This window comes from Rhinolophus sinicus, chromosome 1, assembly GCF_057876585.1.
Source record: "Rhinolophus sinicus isolate RSI-liver-muscle chromosome 1, RSI-T2T, whole genome shotgun sequence".
NCBI lineage: Eukaryota > Metazoa > Chordata > Mammalia > Chiroptera > Rhinolophidae > Rhinolophus > Rhinolophus sinicus.
In genome coordinates this window covers 161,939,637-161,967,331 of record NC_142501.1, presented here as the reverse complement: position 1 = coordinate 161,967,331, position 27,695 = coordinate 161,939,637, and the positions used below count along the sequence as shown (strand labels likewise).

At 35.2% G+C, this 27,695-nt stretch overlaps 1 protein-coding gene across 2 annotated transcripts in view; it reads right to left on the bottom strand.

The window, feature by feature from the left end:
* Positions 1–27,695, bottom strand: part of BMP2K (BMP2 inducible kinase) — a 115,635-nt gene that overhangs the window by 12,049 nt on the left and 75,891 nt on the right. Inside the window, exons 10-15 of one of the 2 annotated variants that reach the window (XM_088791585.1) lie at positions 26,406–26,566; positions 22,210–22,394; positions 20,568–20,666; positions 19,242–19,426; positions 14,622–14,779; positions 7,843–7,953 (exon numbers count right to left, since the gene is read on the bottom strand). In XM_088791585.1, coding sequence (XP_088647711.1) covers positions 7,843–7,953; positions 14,622–14,779; positions 19,242–19,426; positions 20,568–20,666; positions 22,210–22,394; positions 26,406–26,566 — 899 coding nt within the window. The remainder of the gene's footprint in view (positions 1–7,842; positions 7,954–14,621; positions 14,780–19,241; positions 19,427–20,567; positions 20,667–22,209; positions 22,395–26,405; positions 26,567–27,695) is intronic. The other variant, XM_019720179.3, reaches the window with a different exon arrangement.

The window sequence follows — 27,695 nt, the reverse complement described above, 5'->3', positions numbered from 1 at the left end:
ATAAACTGCTTACAACAGGGCTGGCATTTTGCAGGTACTCATTAAAAGGCTCTATTATTGCTATTGCTAATGTATTATACCATCATTTCATGATTATTAATGGGAGTAACTACTACCATGTTTCCCCCAAAATAAGACCTAGCCGGACAATCAGTTCTAATGTGTCTTTTGGAGCAAAAATTAATATAAGACCCAGTATTACATTATATTATATTATAATTATATTATATCATATCATATAACACCCAGTCTTACAGCAAAATAAAACCGGGTCTTATATTAATTTTTGCTCCAAGACGCATTAGAGCTGATGGTCTGGCTAGGTTTTATTTTCGGGGAAACATGGTGTATGCTTTTATGGTGCTGAAAAATGAATCACAGAGGATAGTAACTAATATTGTCAAGTGAACTAATATAGTTAAGTGAATATAATGCCGAGGGTTTCTCATACATTATCTCTTAACTCCTTACTGTTAGGCTCCCACACATTAGGGTAAAAATGCTCTATAAGGTTTACTATGATCTTTCCTCTTCAATTTTATCAACCGCATCTTCAGAAATGTGCCCCCATCCTTTCCATGTCAAATCACTGTCATGACTGCCTACACTTCAAAGACATGCAGTTACCAACCAATGCTCATTCTTCAGCTTCCTCTTTTCTCTTGTCATTTATTTTCTTTTAGTGACCTTAAAATCTTATTTCATAGCTTCAACTATATCTTGAAAGCAAAAAACAAAAGCAAATTTTAGAGATATAGTCCGGTCTTTTACACATAAAAGATGTGAAACTAGGGAAAATGACTTGCCCAAGTTTATGGCCATATATCAAGGCCATAGTGACTTCTCTGCTGATGCCACAAGTTTGAAACCCTCATCTGTAAATTCCACAATTAAACTACAAGTAGAATACCATCACCAGCAAACATTCAATATAGCTTATCATCAACCCCTAAAAAATACAACTGCAGACTTGTCTTACATTTCTTTTTATCCCCTTTACAAAACTATGCCTGAAAAGTGTTTAAAAAAAAAAAAAAAAAAAAAAAAAACTAATAGAATGAGCACTGTATTGTTTCTATTTCAGCAAATAGTGTTTTGTTTTTGAAAAATATCTTGTGTTGAGTATTTTATAGGGTTAAGTTCTAGAAATACTATCAGATTTATCAAAAGATGAAAGAATACTCAACTTTAGAAAATCCACAGAAGGTAAACATCCAAATAACTTCAGTTACCTCATCTATAAAATACGGACAATAAATGGCACTTACCTGACAGAGATAAACATGAAATAACATTCATCTTATTTACTGAAAGCTCATTAAATATTAGTGTGTGTGAGAGAAAGAGATTAGATTAGATTACCAAAGTATACTTTGATAATGAATTCATTCATCAGGGTACCACGTGGTACACAAAGACAAGACAAGTCTTGACTTCAAGAAGGTTATCATTCACTTTAACACTTGTGAAATCCGCATACTAATCCTGATTCTAGTGATCTAAAAAATGACTAACCAAAAGTAAGAAAACAACCGGGAGGTTCTGAAGAACAAGCTTACCTAACCAAATGAATTTAAGAACATAAATCTGCCAAATGAATATAAGAACATAAATTCATCCATTCCATGCTTGTTTTCATAAAAGGAAATTTCTAGATGTTAACTAAATTTCAAACCTTAAAGTCTTGCACAGTTCGAGGATTCCACTCAAAAGCTAAAATTTGTTGTCAATTTTCATATATTTATTATAGTATTCTTTTAAACAAATAATTCATGAAAAGAATTAGATCCTAGTTAATGCCACACTATCTTTTTTTTCAATACTATGTGTTAGTTTCAGGTATACAGCATCATGGTTAGACATTTATATAAGACTAGGCTAGTACCCATCTAGCACCATAGTTATTACCATATCATTCACTATATTCCCTAAGCTTTACATCCCCATGACTATTTTGTCACTACCAATTTGTACTTCTTAATGCCTTGAATAAATATTGCAAATGTATTCTTAATAAATGAAACTTCATAAACTATATCGAAAAATCCAACATATTTATAAAATGTCAAAAAAATATGGGGACAGTGGCATGTTTGCACCATACTGTTCATGTTACCACTCTTCTAATCAGGTTTCCATCTTTTAGAGGACAGTTCATTTAGTTATAAGATAGGTGGTACAGTGTTAATCATATACGAAGCTTCCAGTTTCAAAGAAATTTTGTTTTGATGTTCCTTTCTTTGCTATCAGATTATAGAGGCTAAATTGCTTAACACTGCTATTGTAATTACATGCCTCCTGTTGTCTCAGCATTTACGGTATAAGGGAGGGGCTGTGGCTGTTTAAGACTACAAAGCTCATTTTGAATTGGTAGCATACTGTCTGCCATCATTTCCCAGCAATTTACCAGCCAGGCCAAAGGATCAGAGGATTAGGAGAGGGTTTTATCAAAATCTGTACTATTTCTCTGAAGACAGGCCAAGTGACAAGGCCGAGTATAAGAAGAGAGTTATACTCAGTTGTGAACAGTTATTTGCCAGCCAGATTAAAAGTGCTGTAAAACTGACATTTCTAGTGTTACTCATATTACCGTAGACTTTTATTTGAAACAGACCACTTAATACTTTTGCTTTGCAGAACAGTTTATAAATCAGAGCTGGATTCCTACTTATTCACTCACTACCTGACCTTAAGCAAGTTACTGACCCCTCTCCGAGCCTCAATTTCCGCTGTATGTATACAGTAGTATTCAATAAATGGTAACCATTATTGTTAACATCGTAGAATAGAAAAAATTCTTGATATTCAAGAATTGTATACTAGAATCTAAAGGTATAAACTATGCACCTCCGTATGGCTTATAGAATGACCCACCATTTGGACTGACAATCTATAATAATTTACGTTCCAACAAATATTTGCTATATATAATGTGACCTTTCCCAATCCTAAATTCAGTTTAACTTTTTAGATAATGAGACCCATGAGGTGCATCTCAGGTTTGGGGAAAGAAGGGGAAGTTCACCCAACCTAATTAAACATTAAACGCAATACAAGAAACCTAATACTTCAGTAACCCAATTAATACAGCCTATATGTCAACAAAATTCTTCAAATACTGTATGTTTCAGAAGTGTGTTTATTAAAATTAGAGAGTCCACACTATAATTCACAAAGCCATACATCCTATGCTAGTATACAAACTACAATAACTAAAACGATGCCTCGGAGAGAAGGAAGGGTTTCAGGACGGGATGAACACCATGCTTTTAATATGATTTTTATACTGGCAGTGAATGCTTTAATAAAAACAGAAATGGCACTATTAGAACAGTTCTTGGTAGTGAATAGCTTCATAAATAGGTTCTACACTTTATTTAAAGGTATCATTCCGTAATTAAGAGAATACTAGCTCATTATTACTGGAACTTGGTACTATGACTAACTGGACACAAGCTACAAAACTTATTTACTAAGATTTTGAAATTTAGTAGTAAGTAGTAAAACTACTATTTAAATAACATTACCAACAAGAGCAGCAACAATACCGTGTCTTCCAGAAAATAAGACCGGGTCTTGTATTAACTTTTGCTCCAAAAGACGCATTAGGACTTATGTTCAGGGGATGTCATCCTGAAAAATCATGCTAGGGCTGATTTTCTGGGTAGGTCTTATTTTCAGGGAAACACGGTAGCAACCGTGTTTCCGTGAGGATATATATGCTTTGTGTGACATTCTCTCATTTAATCCTTTCAATATTCTCAAATAGACAATAATTCCCAATTTAAGATAAAGAAACCCTTCAAGAAATTAGGCAACACCCAATATAACCTGGTTAATTTGCGAAAGAACTAAGATTTATAACCAGAGCTTTATAATTTCAAAGTCAATGTTCTTTATGCTGGACCACACTACTAATGTCAATTAGTAACCTAACATACAAGGTAAACATAATTCCATAATAATTACAATATCAACTTACGGAATAAGGTATTACCTTCACATACAGCTCCAAACAGAATCTTGATATAATTATTTGATTTATGCAAAAATGGATAATTACAAATTTAAATTTTGCCCATAAAGAAATGTTTAAAAATAGGAAGAGGAAAAGCTACATTTGATTCATTTTAAGACATGGTCTACCAAAATGTTATCTTCAGGTGAGCTTTCTAAAAGTCTGAAAGTAATATAAGCTAAGGCACCAAACAAATCAGAAAGAGGCATCTATGTGGACAAAGGTAGGTACGCCAGCTAACTATACCAGATGTGGAGTACATGCAGCTATTAAAGAGACAGAAAAAAAAGGTATTTTGGCCGTTAAATGTTAAAGGGAATGTGAGCTAGGGTTATGAGCATAGGAGCAGCTATTCCCCTAGTCTTTTTTTTTTTTTTTTTTTTTTTTTTTTTTTTAAGCTGGAATAGAATGAAGTAGTGCCTCAAAAATTTACAAGACAAATTACGTCCAACATAAAATTATTTACCCAGCCAAACTATCAATCAACAGTCAAGTTTAAAATGTTTCCTCCCACACATATTTTCTCAAGAACTACTAGAGGAGTTGTTCTATCAACAAAAAGAAGAGAAAGAGAGGAGATCCAGGAATTCCCAGGAAGACTGATGGGTAAAAGAAAATACTAAGATAAGTGTGTGGCAGGCATAGAATGCAACCAATTTAGACTGCAGAGCTCCATGAGAGATGTAACCAAGTAAAACTGAAAATGATAGTCACCTTTAATTGGGAGGAAATTTACACTTCTAAATGGAGATCAATAACAGGGTATATAAAAAAACTAAGGCAACAAAAACATAGTCATTTTATAAACATAATTATAACTAACTCCAAGAAAAATAAAACCCTATAGAAGAAAGGAAATGTAATCATAGTATGCTAAACCTCAATGGTAACAAATATTTACATATCCAAAAAATGTACTCATTGAACACTGACAACCAATAACTGTGTCAAAACTCTACTGGGAGGATAGAGGGAAAGGCCACATGTGTAGGCCTGTGTGTGTGTGTGTGTGCGCGCGCGCGCGCTAATTTTAACTAATATAAATCCTCATTTTGTATAATAGGAAGTCCACAGATATTATCTAAAATTGAAAAAAGAAAAGTAAGAAATAACAGAGTAAGCATAATATATTAAAATACCAGAAGTAAAAAATTACCTATCGGGAATTTGACAAGGAAACTGGACAGGGAGGCAGCAGGCAAAGAAGTGATTTTTGTCATTTCAAACCTTGCTAAATCTGACTTTTTAAAGTGCATACATATATTATTTTAGGTTTTAAATTTTAGTTTATAAATAATTTTGCAAAACTCGGATAAATGGAGAAAAACCAAATAAAACTAATCCATTACAATTTCAAAGTTAAGGTTAGAATTTTTCTTTAGAAATAAAAAGCACAATTCCTAATAAAACCAGTGTGTAAGGAATACCGAGAACAGTGGGCCTGCTCCTGAAATGTATTTTACAAGGAGACTTAAAACCTGCTAAATAAATTGTATAACTGTCTGCCTCACGACTGAATTCATTTTATTCTCTCAAGTAACATTCTCTATATGGCTTACCTAAAATTAGATTCAGTAAGTGTCAACTCTCAGATTCAAGTAGGGTGGCTTATCACATATCCATATCGCTCTGTTTGTCTTTCTTCTGTTCGAGTCCAACAAATCTCTGGATGCTCGCAATGCTAGGTGGAGTATAATTTCATTGGAAAGAATACCTTTTTCTTTTTCTAATTTCTTCCTAAAGCTTATGGAGAAGTTAATTTTTGTTTCAGTAGATTCAATTATTTTACTATGCCCCCAAATACTTTACTTTTATTGAAATATTACATATAACAAACTATTTCTAAGCTTGATAATGAGGTCAGTTATTTTTAGATTTTTAAATTTTAATTATGTATTTTAGATCTTTTAAGTACAAATTAACAATGCTATTATAGCCCATACATCACCCTTTCTTCTCTCTCTAGAGGCACATTTCTCGTATGACATTCCCTCCTTTATTCCAGTTTATGTACTCAATTTTTCATAACCAAGCTATTCCAAAGTTCATGTTCACACTAAATCTAAAAAACTATTTTGAAGGGGAAGCATTTATATCAAAGGGCATTTTTTAAGGTCACTGTCCTAACACTAAGGAATATGAAATTTTAAGTATAGTTAAATGTTTTCATACATCCAATGAATATTATGAGGTAATTACTGGGCAGGATTCAAAGACAGACAGTTCATCTTTTCAACCCTCAATAAGGGTTAAAATCAACAGAGAAAAGTTAAATACCTACAATAAAAAGAGAAACAAAGTAATAACAGCAGCAAGCAAGCTCAAATCTGTGAGCATATTTCTAACTACAAAAATCCTAGGCCAACCCCAAAATAAGGGTGTTTGGGGAAATGGCAAATCATTGAAACTTGCTCTAGTTTCTGCTTCTACTATTCATTTCCCCAGGGTTCTTTCAGAAGCTGTTAAAGAACAGAGCAATTGCCTAGATACATGCAAACCTGGGAAGTATTACGCAACTCCTTCTAGAATATGAAAAAAAAACACTGAAACCACTTTCTGCCACAAATAGATCAATATTTGAAGTCACTACATTCTGAGAGCTTATAAAGACCATTTTGAGATATTATCATTGTAAAAAAAGTAACATTTGTATAACCTGTTGGAGGGTGCCAGTGAGCACATCTACCCAGATTAAATTGCACAGTAAACTGTCTTCCCCAGTTAATATCATGTCATTCATGAAAAAGATAATATGAAGGAGGAAAAAAGAAAATGGCAAGAATATGGACTCTTCAATAAGTGGCAAAGAGTAAACCATGGAACATCCAAGTATTTAGAAACACTCTTTATTACTGCACTGTATGTTCTGGATAACCAAATCTCAATGTTGAAAAGCTGTAACATTGCCTCGATGTGTTCATCAGAAATCCTGAACACTTATTTCTTATTTGGGCTTTACATTCATAAGCTTTCCTTTTGTTGTTCTCTCTCTCTCTCTCTCTCTCTCTCTCTCTCTCTCTCTCTTTTTTTTACTGGTAGTGATGATGTTACATATGTAACTTGCCTGAGTGAGAAACAAAAGCAACAGCAGAACCAAACAGCATGGCTCAGTTACCTTGAATGTATTAAACAACACCTTTACCTTCTAACAAAACATTATTTCTTCCAATATATTTCCCTTTTCTAAGATTAAACTCATTTCTTCCATTATAACCATACACACACACACATTCATTTATGCCAAAGTGGCCTCCTACTCCACCCTAGTAACCTCAACACTGTTAACTGGGTAATTACCTTGAAAATATTACAACAAATATTTTTAAATGGTGAATAATAATATTTACATTCTGGACTGAAATCAAAACAAGGATGTAAGAAAAAAAGAGTAGGTAATTTGTCACAACATGATTGTGACAAATATTTTTAAAATGCAGCTACAAGAGAGCATATATAAACTAGCAAAATACAGGATTTTTAAGCAAAAGCTAAGCACAAAAATATCTTTTATTTTAAATATATTAATAGAGATTTTCATGCACAGATTTTCTTTCAACAATATCCAATAATAAAGGTGAAAAGAAACAGTTTTGGCTCTATTATGTAAATCAGCATTTGTCTACGTTTGCAAAAGACACAACTGAAAACCCAATGGAAAGAACATTAGGAAGACTAGGATGGCTAAAGGTTAAAATAGTTTTCTATTTTCTGTAACGAACACCTGATTCTCTCTTTGGCTTTATATGAAGAAGGATTTTTGTTCTTAATCTTGTTCTTTTGTGTATCTTTTTAATAGTAGTGATGATGTTACATATGTAACTTGCCTGAGTGAAAAATGAAAGGAACAGAACCAAAAGGATCTTCTGGAGGTTGGTTATGTGGAGCAGAAAGTGGGTCTACATTCTTATCTGAGGATGCTCTCTCTTCGAGCCTGTCTGCAAAAATAAGATGAAACAAAACAAAAAATAAAATAAAAACAAAACGGTCTTTAATTTTTTTTTCAAAAAGTGATTTACAGTATAAATAAAAGTGAAAGTTAAACAAAGGAACAACCTTTTGAAAAAATAATCAGACTCAGAGTTCATTTTTCTAAGTATTAGGGGGTAGCCCTGAGTTTAATATGCATTTGCTGCTACAAAGGCAAGCGTAACAATATAATCTCAGGGCTAGATTTCACTAAATATAATTCACTTAATAAATAACGGCTTGGTTTATTTAAATAGAAGTTGCCTTCAACTTGTAACATACTGGACCTGAATTTAGACTCAGCTTTCTAAACAGAGACATATTTGCCAACGTTCTCCATAAATAGATATGGAAAAAATACTGCAAATGGTCTCTCACTCATAAAATAAATAAATCCTATTTTTCAATAGCAATAAAAAGTAATTCATTATACTTTACTTCATTGTTCATTTCTCATATTATTTGTAATTATTAAACTATTCACATATACACAGACACAAACATGTAGATATCTATTAAATTAAATGCCTGAATGACACAGTTTATTTATTCATCCAACAAATATTTGAGCATCTATATTTTATTTAGATATAGACACTGTTCTAAGCAATGGGCATGCAACATCAAAACAAAACAAAGATTCTTGCCCTCATGGAGTTTATATGCTGGTATAGAAAAACAAATAATGAGCAAATGAGAAGTCTATATGCAGTATGTTCAAAACCAATAAAGCTATAGAGAAAATTGTAGTGTTGGATAAAAGGAATAGGGAGATTCTGAAGAGATGGTTCTGGGATGGGTCCTAAGATTCTGCACTTCAACAAGCCCCCCAGTGATGTGACAGCATTGGTCCAGGGGCTCATGTTAAGGCAAAACCCTCGTCTACACTGAATATACTTAATTACTGCTGTGGACAATTAATTCTTTAAACACCTCTATGATATTAGATACAATTATCAGCTTTTATGGCTAAAACTAACTGCAAAATCCACATGAAACTTTAGGTTGTTTAAATTTTTACTTAAAATTTTGTTGAAGGACTAATAAATATTTTTGTTAAGGAAACATATCTGACAACTGATATATGCACAAACAAAACTTCCAAAACTTAAGAGCTACCTTTCTAATCGAAAACTGCAATGGATAACAATGAAAATTAATTTTAGGTGTTCTTTTTCAAGATATTAACTGTATTACTTGATTCAGAAAACTAGTAACAAATGCTGATTGTACCATGAAATTTTTTTTTAAATTTTGTTTAACACCTATTAAAGAGAATTTAGTCTCAGCATCATTCTGAAAAAAATAACGTTGGAGAATATATAACCAAAGATCTTTAATTGATTGTGGTGGGAAGTCATAATCAGACCTTAAGGAGAGGCCTAAGAATCACTGAGTTAGAGTATCTATGGTTACCAATGTTATCAGGCCTCCAATGTATTAGGTTGGTGCAAAAGTAACTGTGGTTTTTGCAATTGTTAACCTTTTAAACCACAATTACTTTTGCACCAACCTAGTATTTACAGAGTAACTTTAAAACCAAGGATTGTTCCTTGTAGCACAGTTCTCCTAGACTCCTCCATTCTTACTTCATCTCCCAAATTCTGGTGCATAGAAGAGTGAAGACAAAGGAAAGAGGGAATGGGGTAAGACAAATGGACAGACTGTCTCAGAGTGAAGGCCACAGCATATCAATATGCGAGAGCCCTCATTCATGAAAATCACGACAGAGTATATATAGATACTTCCATCTAAATTAGCACCAGACTTCCTTCCTAAAACATCTGCATCATAATTGTCAGGATTCCTGTATAAAATATAGTTACCTGGGCCCTACCACAGACAGAATGAATCAGATTATCTGGGTAGGGGCATGGGAATCTACATTTTAACATACTCTCCTGGTTTATAAACTACTATACCAGTGGTTCTCAAAATATAAAAAGATACAAAGTTACCACTAAATGTTCTTTGAATCCTCATGCACTGGTATATTATCTCCATCAATCTATGGTGGGTGAATTCTTGGTAAATGTATAAATAGAACCATGTAGTTATGACAAGAGTACAAACATTATCATTTAGGACTAAACTGGTACTTTTGTATACAGGGTCCCCATAATAAAAAATATGGAGACACTGTTCTATACAAAGTTCATTTATCCAATTATTTCAAAATAGGAATTGGGATAAACTCACTATAAAATGAATCATGTTCTCATTGTTCCACAAAATACACAATCAATTTTTCCATGGAGAATTTTTAAAAAATCATTTAGATTTCCAAAGTTCACATGATAATCTGGGTCGCAGCACACAAAAGACAAAATAAATACATGTATTAATATTATAAACTATCAATTACTTATAAATAAAAACTAATGAAATGGTATGCAGAGTGACTTTTTAAATGCATAGTCACCCCTAAAATGTACTTCAGTTCCATTTTCAAATAACTGGTTGTCTTTACATTAGAGCAAAACTTGAATTTGATTTGTCCAATATAAGAAACTTACCTCCTCCTGCCTTCCCAAAGACTTGTGTTGGTAAATAAAGACAGTATCATTGCAACAATTTTAATTGCTACAGATGACAAAAATACAGGATTTAAAAATCCTATAACCAAAGTATATTCTATGATATCAGAAAAAAATAATTATTCTAAAAAGCTAATTCAGCAGCTTAAATGAATAATGGCCAGAAGGTTAATAAATAAGGTTTAAAAGTACGGTCTTCATCTGATACTTTTGTAACTGTTCTAATATACTTAAAGTTTCTGATATTCTGTACTGAATAGTAGGAACAGTATTAGTAAGGAACAGTAGTAGTAAGTCTGAATTAGCTTAAAATGGTGAGACAATGTTTTGAAACAAACTAATTATATATACAGATGTTTATATCTATTTTATTCTGTGGCTTCATAGGAAAACAGCACCACCACATTCAGTAGAATTTGTAAAGCAGCCAGTCTGTCCTTCCTTTTAGTTATTTTGATTCAATTTTAGAAAGAAACAATAAATGCACCATCAACAAAAAATAATCTTCCATTCCATTAATATTACTTTTAACATGTAGAGCTATACAACTATTTTAACAAATGGAAGTTAAAAATTTTCCCAAAGAAAACACCTGTATTCTAATTAGTGTTTAATGTACTAAATAGTATGACAATTAGATTTCTAAACTTTATATACTAATCTGGATGTTTTGGCACAATAGACAATGAAAAATACAAACTTAAATTTTTAAAAATGTCACTGAAACCAGCTTTATTAGTAATGCTTAACTTTGATTAATGTTTTGGTCTTAAATAGGAACAGGAAAAAAAAATTCTGAACCATAAATAACACTGAGTTACACTGAAAGCAAAAGCAAGAAGAATCTGGTTTATTTTATATGTTAAATCCCTTTGCTACCAGGTATGTGGAATCAACTGTATTATTAAAGAATCACTAAAAAACAGTTTTTGTTACCAATCACTAATAATTTGGAATTTAGTATCTCAAAATATATGATTTTAAAATTACCTTAGGGACAATACAAATAAAATATTTCCTAGACATCATATCCTTTTTTTCTCTTTTAATAAATGTACCATTTCAAAAACAAGCCTGAAATGGGAATGTATAATTCTAAACAATCATTACATGGGCAATGGCTATATTTTTAAGGATCACACATAAAGGTATTCAAATTCGTCACTGGAAAGCATCTCATAAACCAAATATAAATTACGTTAGATAGGACTTTGAAAACTGTTGATAAATACCTGCCCTGGGGAAAAAAATGAATTTGATATTTCAAATGCATCAATTATTTATTCATTCATTTTGGGAAAGTTGTTCAGGACAGAGGAACCAACCAGTAATGGCCAAAAATCAATTTTGATTACACTGTTAGTTTTCTACTGAAACTCTTAAGTTTCTGGAAGAGGTCTTTTGCCCATCAGTGTAATTTAAACCTGATCACTAAACTAGATCCAATATTAGATACCTTACTGCTTGTGAGTGAAAGAGGTACTAGAGATGACTGAATATTGTAGTTCAGCAAAACTTTTGAAGAAGACGTTCTAAATTATAGTCTCTGCTTTATTGATTTCTTTATATACTTCATTAAAGACCTTCCACCTTTCTTGAATCCATTATGACTACCAATTATTAAGGCAAAAACAGATATTCTTCCATCTCCTTCCTTGCTGTTACCTTGTTGTTGATGTGTTTGCCCACAAAGCCCCTTCTAATTTGTTTTTTAATTACCAGCTGAGAAACCTGATAGTTTAAATATAGTTGGTTAAAGGGCAATAACTTCATAAACTGGAGCCTAAAGACTTATACAGAAGGTGAGAAAAGGGAAACTGGCATTTTATTGAGTGTCAAGACTCTTTAAAGAAATTATTTCATTTCACTTTCTTGATCACCCTATGAGGAAAGCATCATTATACCCAGTTTTTAAATGAGGAAGTGCGACAGCAGTTAAGTGACTTTACTGAGATTACAACCTCCTTAAACGCCATTGCCAGGGGTCAGAATTCATCTTTTTTGGTGCTTTGTGCCAATTTAAGTGCATCAGCCTGGGACAGTGATTTCGATAGCTCTGGGACCATCTAGGCAGTTTTCCAAATGGATGAGTTGTTCCAAGTCAGACCTTCAGATAAAATTCCTCCTGGACTTTCATTTGGAACTTAACATCTTTCCATAATTAACACTGCAATGAAGTCTGAACTCTCTTTGGCATACATATGTGTGCACAGATATACACACAAATTACATATGTTATCTGACCTTGAAGTTTAAAAGCAAATAGCCGGTTAAGAATTTTACACACTAAATCCAAGTTTTATGAAGTTACACATACATGAATATTTACATGCCATTCTTGCCTACGGGACGTAAATGAGTGTCGTTACAAATTCTAGGGAGCTTAGAATAACATATTTTTACAAGGTCACAGTATGTGAATACTTTACCCATTACATAAATTGATTTTTTTTTTAAAAGGAGGAGTTTTCTTATTCAAGGAGTAGAAAATACTGATTTAGCAAACCCTTGACTACTGTTATGGGCAGAACACATTAAAATGAATATTTTAATTTTACCTTTTACTTTAAAAATAATCCTATCAATTACAATGATTTGGTTGCCCCTTTGTCTCCTTGTCAGCCCCCCAAAAGAGATACTTCATTTCTTTTTTTAAAAGCTTACTTTTGGGGCCACTCAACATAAATTATAGGAAAAATGTCAAACAAAAAAATTGTGGTTAAAAAAAGATTTTTTTAATAAAAAGATGATTGGTTTTACCAAAGTTAACAAATCTTTATTAAAGGTTCAAAACTCATTTTTAGATCTGCATTTAATCATCAATTTAATTTTTCATAATCATATAACCAATACGTGAAATACAAATTTAAATCCCAACCAACTATTTTTACATTAATTCAGGGAATTTAAAACTTTACATAAAATACAGAGGGTGACAAAGAAAAATGTATATACATTTTAAGAAAACAAAACTGTACTAAAATGGTAATACTCAATATATACCGATAACAAAAGATGAATACAAGTCACGTTTGACTTCTGCAATTACGAGAGGTGCTCAAAGTGGTTACCATCAGCATCCAGACGCTTCTGATTATGGAGAACTACTGCTTGAGCAACACTGACCAAAGTGTCCACTTGTATACATTTTTTTGGCACCCCCGGTATATACCAATTTGGAATAAAGCATTTCATCTAATAAATGTTCTCATAAAGCCAGTTACCTAAAATAAAATGGAAACTAGGAACTACAACTAGGGATCATTAAGACCTTTTCACATGCAAAAATGGGAAAACACACTTGGATGTGAGTATACATGCATGCACATGTGTGCGCACACGCACACACACACACACACACACGCCTCAGAAACCTGAAAATTATCTACATACTCCAGAAGTAAGCTTTTTGCTCCTATTTGGCAACCCCCTCAAAACACTCCACACATCCCTTTTCTGAAAAAGAACTTTTCTAAAACACATATGGCAAGGCTTGACATATATATTAGGTAGTTTAAGAAAAGGCAATGATTTCAAGTAAAAACATTGAGATATCTGATTTCAAGTGGTAAAGAATTTATTTAACTTTTGCCATATCAGGACAACAAAGCAGCCCTTTTATGTCACCACTCATTAAAAGGGCATTACAAACATTAACATAATGTAGTAGCCATGTTTTCTTTCAGGCACTTTCAAAGGGCATCTCAGACCCACAATATCTTCTTTTGAGTGTGCAAGAAAATTGAGCTGCAAAATGATTCGTAAGGCAAGATACTAATGTCTCCCTTTTTATTTCAACATTCATCTCCCATGCTTTGGAGATATTCTGAATTTAACATTCAAATATATGCAGTATTTAAGTGTTAGGAATCAACGTATTATCAGTAATCTTGGGTTTAATAGCTACTACCAAGCAATGGAGTTCTAATGCACACAACATAGTTTGATAGTATGTGTAAAAGAAGGTGGCCTGATTTTTGCCCTCAAATGCACAAAAAGAATTTTCTATTTACCCCCTTAAAACAGTCTTTGGCCTTGCTGAATAATTATAGAGCTGTTATTTTACTGTGAAGCAAAATAAGCCTTCAAGTGTCCCTTACTTGATCTGAGAAGGTCAAACTCTCTGTCCAACAGCTCTTCTTCTGTTAACTTGGAAAAATTATCCTCTCCGAAAGGATTCCATCCCGACATATCAGGTGGGTTACTGATGTTCTTTTGATGTGTAATATTTGCAACTGCCTCTTTATCAGCAACTGACCTATAGTAATAATTAAGGGAGGAAAAAGAAGGGAAAAAAAATTAGAAATGAAATTTTTAAATGCCCTGGCTCATACTTTATAAATACTTAGAAAAGCAGGTCACTGTATTATGATGGAGATGGCAGGTAAGGGCCTGGATTAAGACGAGGGCCTCCTGGGATCTGAACAGCCTCTATGAGGTCACTAGCTGTGTACCCTTCAACTACCTTAGCCTCTCTATGTCTCAGCCTCCTCATCACTAAAACAGCAGCAACAGTATCTACCTCATAGCAACACTAAGAGTAAATGATTTAATACATATAAAGCAAAGGGAACAGTGTCTGGTAAAAAACATTACTAGCGAGCACTCAATAAACCGGAACTACTATTATAGTGAATAAGCCTTAAAGTGAAAATAGGTTGCCATATCCAACAGTATTACTCTCAAATCACTACTGAATAAGGTGATCTTACGTCCTGGTTATTGAGACACCACAATACCTTTCCTTTTGACAAAGGCATTCTCTATACAGCTACTAACAAATGATCAGATTGCTTTATGAATTAGCTAAAAGTAGATGAGGTTAGTTTCTATATAATAAATCTTTCATGGTGTTTAAAGTTATCTATAGTCTGGGGCCTGGGACCACTGGTTCTAGGAAAGTTGTCTAAAAGGCTTCCTGGTTTTTAGGAGAAGATGAGAGTCTAAAGACCTCTTAACCTAAGAGTCCCTGGTACCTCTCCGCCAATCCAGCCGGCAAATAGAACACAGGCATGAGGCAACGTAACACAGTTGTCAAGTACATTTCATAATTCAGATCCAGATCTTCTAACATTGGTAATGGAGGGACAATCTCTACGTACTTCTAAAAATGTATCTCAGTTCTGCAAGCCTAGACTCATCCCCTCAAATTCACCTTCTCCTTGGGAGTTCACTGCCATTGCCACCACACAGATCTTAAATGGGAAGAGAGGGCAAAAGTTGCCCATTTAATCCCCTAGTCAAAGCCCCCTCAGTATAGCTGAGCCAAGAATGGAATGTTTAAATACTTATTGAAAGCTAGAGAAAAAGAAACAGAATAAATGCTCATTAAGGAGATAGTCTTCTTAGTAAACATAGCTTAGGTATCTTAATAATAAATAATTCAGTTTAGAACTCCCCCTGGGAATACATCAACTGCTGAAATCTAAGCCTGCATCCCTGACAGAATTCCATCTTTGATTCCAAAACTATCTTCAAGGATTTTCAAAACTAAGAAAGACGGGCATTCCCCCTTCTGCCTGTCAATGATCCCTTTCAGAACTTTCTGATTCCCTATCTGAATCATCCTCCTCTTATTCCTGGGATGAATTAATGGATTCTTCTAGGTAGACTGTAATTCAACTGGGGGGGGGGGGGGAAGGTTACATTAATCTACAATTTAAACAGGTGTTAACATATGCCTACAAGTTCTGACACTCCACCCTTCAAAGGGTAAAACCTAACTCCCTTTCCTTAAATATGAATTACATCTAGTGACTCGATTCTAACAAATGGAATATGGCAGAAGTGCCAGTGTGTAACTTCTAAGACTAGATCATAAAAGGCATCACAGGTTACTTCTTGCCCTTTCTTTTGTACTATTCGTTCTGGGAGAAACCAGAATAAATGATTCCCTGTTCAAAACAGTCTTTCTCTTTGCCAAAGAGAATATTCAAGCAGCCTTTGGAGAGATCCACATGGCAGAGAACTGAGGCCTCCTGCCCAAAGCCATGAATGAGCCATCTTATAAACAGATCCTCCAGCACGAGCTAAGCCTTAAGCTGCAGGTGTAGCCAACATCTTACTGTAACCTCATGACAGACCTTCCCTGGTCATAAATATAGTGATAAGCCACTCCTAAATTCCTGATCCAAAGAAAATGTGTCAGATAATGTTTATCACTGTTTTAAGTCACTAAGTTTTAGGGTAGTTTATTATGCAGCAACAAACAACTAACACAATAGGGTGATTTATATCATAAGAAGACAATATATGCATAGATATTTGTTTATGTAACTATTATTTGGATACATGATAATACTTTCCAACATTCATACTACAGATACAATAACATAGTGGAGGGTAGAAATTTTAGCAGAATATTGAATAGGAAATAAAAGGAAATAATCATGCTAACCAAGATAGTGACCCCTTTCCCCATGTTCTAAGGAACCACTTGCTTTCTCATCTTCTACTCAAATATCCCTTATATGCTTAGAGCCAAACATTTAACCCCAATCTTCGCCTTCCACTGACTTAGTCATAAGCAGGTATAGATGCTTACAAATCACCTTTTAAATTGTTACAGAAGATAGTTATTCAACACATAATCCTCTGTATAATGATAGATATTAAACAGGGATAGTAATAGTGAAGTAGCATTGAGGCACCGAGTGTGGCTGGAGCAGTGTTCCTGTGGGAAGTTCTGTGTTCCTAAGATCTATTTGCCATGTGTATTACTGTTTCAACCCATCTAACCATTACCCCCCCTTCCTGCTCCATACTCCCATCTCCCTCCATATATATCACAGGAGTGGAGTAAAGGACGTCTTACACACTTTCACAGATACCCAGGCCACTATTTCCTAAACTGGGGTATGCAAGATAATTCTGATGATAAACCTTTGTTTTAAATTTTAAAATTACACAGAAATTAGAAAAAATACTTCTCTAACATATCACACTGTGATTTTATGAACAGTTATCACTAGAGATCAGATTTAAGTAGACAGCTGTTATGGCAATTCACATGAGTTTGAGGTATCAGCACCTTGCATGCTTATGTACACCTCAAATCTTTAATACTCTTCTTTCTTTATAACTAATCAGACACTTAGATAGTACATATGCTATGGAACACTAACATGAATTCTCTCATTCAGGATTTCCAATTCCTGACTCCATTCTCATCACTGACACAACTTTTATTATTTCCAGAGGTCAGTAATCCTTTAGACTATGAAGTGATATATAAGTAAGTATATATGGTGTATCAGAGGTGACAGTTTAATATTTTTGCATTTTCCAAACACATAAACTAGATAAGAACCAACATTTTTGATGCTGCTAATTCACATCAGAAGTAAAAAAAAACACAATCATTTAATTAATAGAACAGCCTCACCTTAAACTAAACAATACCAAGCAGAACATCCCATTTTTAATGAATAAAACTATTCCATTCTTATCCTTAGGGGACTTATTTTCAGGTATGTCTTTTTGTAAATTTATTAGATTGCTACTTATATTTCATAGGTTATACTTTACTGGCTTTAATTTATAAAGTATAATGTTATTTGTTTTAATTTTATTATTTATAACAATGCTATTAATTTATTAAACAGAAAAGTACTATGTGGGTAAATCAAAAAATTGTAACTAGAGTAGGCAAATGACAGAGTTTCGCAAATACTGTTCTGGATCTTTAAACTAGCCTTTCATCATATACCGACCTCTTCACTTAGATGCACTTGTTCTAATTCAATTCAATAAATCAGTTTGTTTGTTTTTTGTCCTCTCTCTCTCTCTCTCTCTCTTTCACACACACACACACACACACACACACACACACAGAGGCTGAGAGGTGTGCTATAGCAAACAGTGTGCTTTAACCCTCTCTTGACATGCTCAGTGAACAAGTATGTTACTGATGTTACTGTTTCTCATGCCCCACTCCTGGCCAAATCTTGTAGACACCTTTTCCCAGCTGTTTCACACGCTGAAACAGTGTTTTATGAGAACTTCTTTGGTGTTCCAGTAACCAAAGCTCTAACAGCTATTTCCTCCTACATATCTAAACATATTAGAAAGTGTTTATAATAGTCAATAGACTCTTAATTACATAATCCTGAAACATTCCCTATATCAAATCTAAGTTTGAGAACATTTGCATCACAGTTCTTTATTATAATGCTTTCAATATAAATTATCTATGAAAAATAACGACAAACCAACGTATCTGAATAACCAAAAGATACTGTTTCCCAACTGTTATGGTAACAATAGGCTTGCTGTATCATCTTCAAAAAGAACCAAATGACACCTTAAAAATTTTTGTTAACTGTTTAAATTAAACCAAATTTGACAATTTTATGAGTAAATACTATCAAACTAATTGAAAATAATAACATGTAAGTTGAAAAAGTTGAATTAACTTATCTACAAGGATTTTTTTTAACTATTAAAGTAGCTTATGGTTTTGTTTCCACTTAAATTACAAAGAATACCTTAACATATAAATGAATAATTTCCTTCGCCTTAAATGCTGCTGGATGTTACTAAGCCTTATCTGCAAATAGCAGTTAGCAGAATTAACGAATGGAAATGCATGGAAGGATGGGGATGCACAGGGAACAGAAGAAAGGACTCGTAAGAGAAAAGGGGGAATTCTAGTGCCTCCACTCCACAGTCACACTTACTTTCACAGTAATTTCCTTTGCATTCACTAGAAAGATACTTGCCTACTGGCACTATGAGAGGAGTCCATTACGGTTCCAACCTGAGCTGGAAGTGCTGAAGTGTAGGAAACTGAGGCCGGCGAGAACTCCTGAGGGGAGGTAAGATACTCAGGCGGTGCCTGTTGCTGAGACTGCTGACGGTGAGCGAGCATTTGCTGCTGCATGAAAGCCTGCTGGTACTGCTGCACCTGAACAAGAAACGTCATTACGTAAAACAATGCTCAAAGTCACTAAAGCACTGTTAGCCTCACATCTATCTATGTTCCTTCTTTTCACACTGGCAACAAAATCAGAAACTTGAAAAACAATTTATATCTGAAGGAGCAGCTCCCTACTAGAAAACTACAGCAAGATGAAATAAATCTAAGAAGTCTGAAGCTAGGCTCATTTGGCAGGATTCAAAAATTCTCTTTTAAATACTTTAAGAAAAAGACAATAGAGTAGTAAGTCTCTAGTGTAGTGGTTTGTATTAAAAAGGTCAAACTATTCTCTGAAGCAAATGCAATTTTCCTTTGGGTTTATTTTTCTTCAGTCGACATTTGCCAAATGAAAGGAAAATATGACAAAAGATCCTGGGTAATATATCATTTCCCTTATACTATGAGATAATAAAAAAATACTATCAGGGCGGCCCGGTGGATCAGGTGGTTGGAGCGCCGTACTCCTAACGCCAAGGTTGCTGATTCGACCACATGGGCCAGTGAGCTGCACCCTCTACAGCTAAGATTGTGAACAACGGCTCTCCCTGGAGCTGGGCTGCCGTGGGCTGCCAGAGGTCTGTGTGGGCTGCCACGGGCTGCTGTTACCATGGGCTACCCTGTGCTGCCAGGAGCGGCCGGTGGCCAGCATGAGTGGCCATTGGCTGCTGTGTGCCACCGTGGGCTACTGTGTGCCACCATGAGCGGCCGGTGGCCAGTGTGAGTGGCTGGCAGCCGGTGAGAGCTGCTGTGAGTGGGTGACCGATGACCAGCAACCAACTGCCTCAGCAGGGGGGAGCGCAAGTCACATAACACCAGCATGGGCCAGGGAGCTGCGTCCTACACAACTAGACTGAGAAGCAATGGACTGAACCGGAATGTGTGGGTTGGGGGGAAGGAGGGGCGGGAGGGAGAGGGGGAAGAATGGGGAAAAAACTACTACCAGTCAGTTACAATGTGCCAAAGTTCAGCCCAATTTAAACCTGCTTAAGAATACATGACTGGCTTTGATAAAATGTTTAATTAACTAACTCGGATTGATTCTGAATTATTAAATTCTGAATAATACCACTTACCCTGTGAATTCCAATAGTATACTCAGAGAAATCTCTAGAAATTACGTAATACTTACCACTGTAGGATATTGTGATGCAGAAGTCTGCGGCTGATACACAGAATGCATTAAAAACTGTTGTTGAAGTATCTGTTGCTGCTGCATTGCATGTTGATACTACAATGAGAAAAATAAACAATTTCATCAATATTACTCATGTTTTTTTTGTGCCATAGACTTTTTTTTTTTTTTTGAGGTTTCACTCATTACACTTCCTTGTAACTTTTTTTTTTTAAGATTTTATTGGGGGAGGGGCACAGGACTTTATTGGGGAACAGTGTGTACTTCCAGGACTTTTTTTTCCAAGTGAAGTTGTCCTTTCAATCTTAGTTTTGGAGGGTGCAGTTCAGCTCCCGGTCCAGTTGCCGTTGCTAGTTGCAGGGGGCGCAGCCCACCATCCCTTGCGGGAGTCAAACCGGCAACCTTGTGGTTGAGAGGACGCGCTCCAACCAACTGAGCCATCTGGGAGCTCAGCGGTAGCTCAGCTCAAGGTGCCATGTTCAATCTTAGTTGCAGGGGGTGCTGCCCACCATCCCTTGTGGGATTCGAGGAATTGAACTGGCAACCTTGTGGTTGAGAGCCCACTGGCCCACATGGGAATCGAACCAGCAGCCTTTGGAGTTAGGAACATAGAGCTCTAACCGCCTGAGCCACCGGGCCGGCCCCTGTGCCATAATCTTTTGTTTTTAAGTACAGGTTTTACCATGATTAACGATTTGGGTACTCAGTAGTCCAAATACCAATGTAAAGTAGCTATCGTCAGTAAGTGACTATCACTTATATGTGCTTACTGGAAACGGTTTCAGAATTATTACTGAAACATAACAGATTCCACTCAAACCCTTTCCAGCACAGTTAAGGATGTTGGGGAAAGCCTAAACCTAAACACATTTACCAACTGAGGAAGACCCTGAAGTCACCTGTGTCCAGGACTCATGCCAGTCCATTCCCACCCTCCTCTCTCTCCCCTCCCATGATGTCTTCTGGTCATCCAATGGCAACACCTAATTAAATACCCTCCACTCTGGGTCCTTCAGTCAAGACCAAAGGAGGGAGACACCCATGAAAGTGTCATGCATGTAAGTAGCTCAAAAATATTTCAGAAAATGATGAAAGAATGATGGTGATGGTCACTAAATTTAAAATAATTTAGTGAAACTAGAAATTTGCAGGTTCTGATGAGGCAAAGGACAGGAGAGACGTTAAGGTCATTTTTTCCTACGTGCCTTCCAACTCTAAATGCCACCCTCCACCATACACACATACACCAACCCAGGCAAAAAAACAAAACCTAAGACAATACGACTTCAGAAACCTTTCCAACAATAATGTAATTAGTCTATGCATCTGAACTCAAAATGTAACCTACAAAGGATAATATCCATCATAAATTGCAGTGCTTATTCATGACGCCTAATGACTAGATGAACATTCTCCGCTTCATACAGCCATGATGCAACCTATGTCAACAGAGTATTCTTACGTATCTCACGGAATGCAAATAAAATACATATCCTTTATCAGAAAACTGAGCAATCTGTTTACTTGGATCTAGAGTTCAAGGCGCCAACGGCACGGAAGGGAATACAGTGATACGCGAAAGCTGCATGAACTTCCCACCACGATTCTGACTCCGTCTGCAAAGTACGAGAAGGATTACCTGCTGCACGTAAGCATCCTGATGCTGCTGTGGCTGCTGGTGAGGGTGGCGGTGCTGCAAGTGGAGCTGCTGCAGTCTCCAGTCTCCTTGCTGCAGCTGCTGCAGAACTCGGTGCTGCTGTGGAGGCTGCTGAGGGGGCCCTTGCCCTAAGGAAATCTCGGGGCCGCTGCCAGGTCTCAGGGCTCCTAAAGGTTTCCCAAACACGGTCATTAACATACTCGTGGATTTCAATAAAATGGTTGGATTTCAAAACATTCATATTTCAATAATCATTTAACCAAGGTATATCGTAATATAGTAACTTCCATAAGCAGAGTCCCAAGGGTCATTTACTACACTTCTAAGTATCCGTGCAAGTTAATTTTGTCAGCTACAACTCTAAACAAGTCCATGTCTTAGAAACGCTTCATCTTTCACGCTTCATCTCTTCACGAACACACCAGCCCTGTCAGTTTGTTCCACATTTCTCAACCGTATCATGCACTGTTATGAGTTTGTGTTTCTGTCAAAATGATTCTCTCCATCTAGAATGCCACTTTCCACTTACTGTAATTCTTCTTATCCTTTCAAGTTTAGCTCAAATCTTTCGTCCTTGTTCCTTCATCTAACACTTCCACTCAGTTTGTAACATTTCATGCTGCCTTGCACGTATTAATTGCTTACTAGGACCCCTAAGGGATGGAGTGGTGACTTATCTATCGCTTAGCACCCCAAGGAACCTTTTATATAATAGATGTTCAATAAATGCTACTGCAATTAATCTATTAACATTGTCTCCTAAATGGATATTTACTTACAAGCTTCTTAAATTTTACCCTAGGAAAATCCTATGAATAAACTTTTGAAATTAATGAAAAATAAGATACACACAACAGCAAAAGAGGAAATGAAATACACTGTAATTTCTATATTTTCTTCCAATGAGTAACCGTAAATTAAAATGCAACTATTTAATCCTAGGGGAACAAAAGGAGGGAGAGCAGAAGGAGGAAGAGAAGGATTCTTTTTCATCAATGTTGATATCTTCATACCTCCCCCCAGGCCTTAAGTACAACACTCTATGACAATAGTTTTATAACTATTTCTAATTCTTCCAATTATAAGAAAATGTTTGTTCATTTTAATTACTCCTGAAAGTATTTATGAAAATATACGGAAGAAAATTAAAACTATAATTCTACCTCACAGACATAACCACCATTAGCCTTTTAAGTGTTATTTCTTTCTAATTGGAAAGAGTTTTAAAAGTTATGCTCCTCAGCTATCCATTCTTCTTTTAGGGCCCTGATGTCCAGCTGGAAAGCACTCGTGGCTGGGGGTGAAGCCCAAACACAAACCAATGATCATCATGCAATAACTCATGAGGCTCACCTCTCATCTCACAAGCTGTGACTTTTCTTTAGCATCATTCAAGCTGAACAGAGCTCCTTGGTTCTCAAGCCAAGGCCACAGAGCACCAGAGAACTCGGAAACAACATCACAAGAATCCCACATGAAAACATGTTTTGAAGTATGTACATCATTAATAATCCTCCTACTATTATTCCCCATTTTGCAAATGATGAAACTGAAGGCTCAGAGAAGTTAAAGGAGTTCACAAAGTTAAAAACAAATGATAAACAGGAAGAAAATAATTATTTGGCAAAGCTAATATTCAAAACACATAAAAACAAAACCTTCAGAGCAATAAAAAATAAAGACAAATCTCATAAAAAATTGCAAAAGCTAATTCACAGAAGAAAACAAATGGCCAGTAATCATATGAAAGAGTACTACGAATCAGGAATATTAAAATATAAACAAAACAGTGTCACCTATCAATAGGGAAACATTTTTAAAAACCCAACACTATCAAGTGTTGACAAAGAAAGGAATGAAAGGGCACTCACACTGTTGATGGTAATATAAATTTCTGAAGTCCTTTTGGATAGCAATTTAGCAGTATCTAACAAATTTTAAGTAAATATGCTTTTTAATATCTTCCTCAGAAAAATGCTCTAACATGAAAATCAAAAGTCTGTTATACGAATGCACACCACAATACTATTAATAGTAGCAAATATTGGAAACAAGCTAAATGGCTGTATAAGCTATGGTATATTAATACTATGAAATATCATCCCTATGATACTACATGGTAGAGCTATACGCACTGATTGTGAAAAGCTCTCCAAAATACATTAAGTTAAAAAAAATCAAATTGCAGAAAACTACGTATAGGATGATCCATGTATTCATACTGTATCCAAAAAACGACAAGAATTATCTGTGTCTGTATGTACACATGCAAGAACATAAAAGGGACTGGGAGGATGCACACTAAACTGCTGCCAGTTTGCCCTGGGAAGAAAAAGAATGATTCTTCCCTGAATATTTCTGGATTGTCTAAATATTTTCAAAGACTATATTCATTTCATATGTTACTTTCTGTATAATATTTAATGGGGGGACAAATGTAAAAGATGAACATATGTGGGACAAAGAGTATTATTTTTCCACCTTAAGCTGGAAGCATGTAAGAAAGAGAAGCGCTGCCCCTGACATGGGGAACAGGCCTGACACTCACAGCTGGGCCGTGGTTACTCCAGATGAACACAAACAGTTTCGCAGAACTGAGCCACTCTGTGACTGACGGATCAGAACAAGATCACTCCACAGTCATGTCCTAACACTGACAAAAATCAGGAACATTGTCCAAACCACAAAAGTGACCAAACCTCTCCCTGTCCTGTCTAAGGAGACTGACTGATGCTTCTTTACCAACGGAGGCTTTGGCTTCCCTCCTTCCAGATAAAATTTAAGATACCTAATTATAGCATATCCGAGCTTCATGACAGCTTCCAATCCAGAGCAAAGCCCTACTTCCTTAAAGTCTCCCCAAAGCTACTTAAAACAAGCCCAAATCCCTTAATAAGGTTTTTCGAACACCATCTTACCGAGACACTCCCACAGATTCCCAAGGTACGCGAGTAATAAAACCCTTTTGTTCAACTACAAGTTTGTTCCTGGTGGTCTTTGGCTGAAGGGCATTGATACGTAATAGACTAATAGCATCTCCAAATCCAAAAAGGGAGAAAAAAGAGAAACTAACATTGAATGCTTACTATGAAACAGAATTTTCCTCGATACCACACACCTTGTTATTTACTCCTTATAACAGGAAAAGTAGCTGTTATTCCCATTTTATAAAAGAGGCTAAGAAATGGTAAAATGAGAATTGGACACAAGAGATTCCAAATTCCCTTATTTTCACCTTTTCCACGGACTACTCCCCCATCTGGTACACCTGACCACCACAGAGGTGTGCCCCAATACTTCAGGTAACATAAACATTATCTAACCTGAGCACATACTTTACTTCATAGCAATAATGGTAGTTAATAGTTAACATTCCTTAAGGAAATATTATGTGGCAGGCCTTATATTAAACCGTCATTTAATCCTTACACAACAATCCTATAAGGTGGGTATTAGCATTTTCTTAACATACATTACTAAAAAATGGAAGAAATAGGACTCAAATCCAGGTTTATAAGCCTCAAAGTGTGGAATTGTAACCATTTAGAGTATCCTGATTTATAACAATTTAATTGGAAATATTTTAACATTAAAATAAAATGGAGATTATGAAATAAAGTGCCAAACAGGGTTTTTCTTGAGGTGAGACTTCAGGTTATGTCCCCCAACCCTTGAGAGAACAAATTTACTTACTCTCTAATATTAGGGATATTTCCTTGGGGAAAAATTTTTTTTTAGGTTCCACACTATAGTATAATGCTTAGGAGATATCTTAGATTAGAAAAACAATTTTTCTCAAAATGAGATGAGAACACAAATTTCTACACTGTAATGTCCACATGGTCCAAGACAGTCTCCTTTGCCAAGACTCTAGATTCAGTGCAAAGACACCGAACTTTGAAAGGCTAGAGCTTCTTTTCCCTTTCCAATACAATACAGAATTTGCTATATTCTTGAACTTCATTATCAACCACAACCCCTACTAGTTGATGACTCTACGGATAAGGAAATCATGAGCTTTGTATGCCATATTCTTATATGCCAGTAACTTACCTTTGCTTACAACTTCAGGAAAACAATTAGCTGAGCTGATTAGACTTCAGCAGTAAGTTTCCGGAAGCACTACATTATCTATTTCACAATAGCAAGCTTGCTAATAATTGGAAGGACTATATTACCTTTTGGTCTGTGGTTACCAAATTCACCGGGAGCAGGGACTTTAACAGGTGTTGCTGAACTTTGAATGGTCAGCACACTGGGAGTGGCAGTAGTGGAGTTGGCCTTTGGTCTTTGTCTTGGTGCAATTGAGGTTTCTGTTGGTCCAATGTTATCTGTTATTCTGCAACAGAAGAATACATTTCATTCAATATTGGGATTATTTCTAATTTATTATTGGTTCTCTAAAGCATCTATTTCAACAGACACATTTTAATCATTATGAGGATGTTTGTCTTCTTGGCTCCTTCCTAAGTCTCATTCTCAAGTATTAAATACTTAATGAAGATAGGAAAATAAATAAATCTAGCCATTTTCTTTAAACCAGTATGCTATCATTCAGTCTGCCGCTGAAGCTGGCAGAAAGAGTGTAATATTGCTCTTAAGGAGAAGAAATAAAAGAAACAAACAGAAACCTTATCATAAGGTTTTGGACAAAACCAAAAGCCAACTCTCTGAACCAGTCAGATAAATAAAAATAAGAAACAACAAATTAACAGTCTTCCTTAGCTGGGACTCTAGGCTTAACAAAAGAAAACAGAAACGACTGTGCCCTCGGACATATAAAACAAAAAAAGCCAAAACTTTTAACAAGTGGAGCTACCTGCTCACATTCAACTTCTTAAACATTTAACTTTGCTTTACTTAAAACACTGAGTGGAAATTATATAAAAATTTCCCACTAGGACTTAGTTTAGGCCACAGACCTGGACGGTCAAATGGTAAGCATAATTTGAAAAACAAGAGACACTAAATATAATTTGAGAAGATACAGATATTTGCTCTTCTCTTTCAAGAAAACCTAGGAAAAATCTTTAACTTGCATATTTACTAACTTTTGCTTTCTATAAATTCAGTACAAAAACTCAAATATAATATATGTTTAATAGTCATATGTTCACTTTTCAACAGGAATGCAATAAAATCTCTTTACCTTAAGTTCCCTGAGCATATTTTCAAGTGATTTAATACTTAAATTTTTTGCATACATGATTTATTAAGCGCACATCTGCTGCCTCTGGAGAAAATCCTGTGTGTACCGTAACTGCACAGACCTACAGTTCTTTCTTATACCTGTATGTACCACAAGAGGGAGCCCTGTTCACAACTATCTTTCTAAGAAAGTGAAATTGAATCGACAGATTTTAGAAAATTGTAGAAATACATTCTAAATATAACATTTATGTTTTAGATGGGATGGGGATGGTACAAGTCATATTAGAATTCAACTAAACGGCAATAAAAGATCTCAT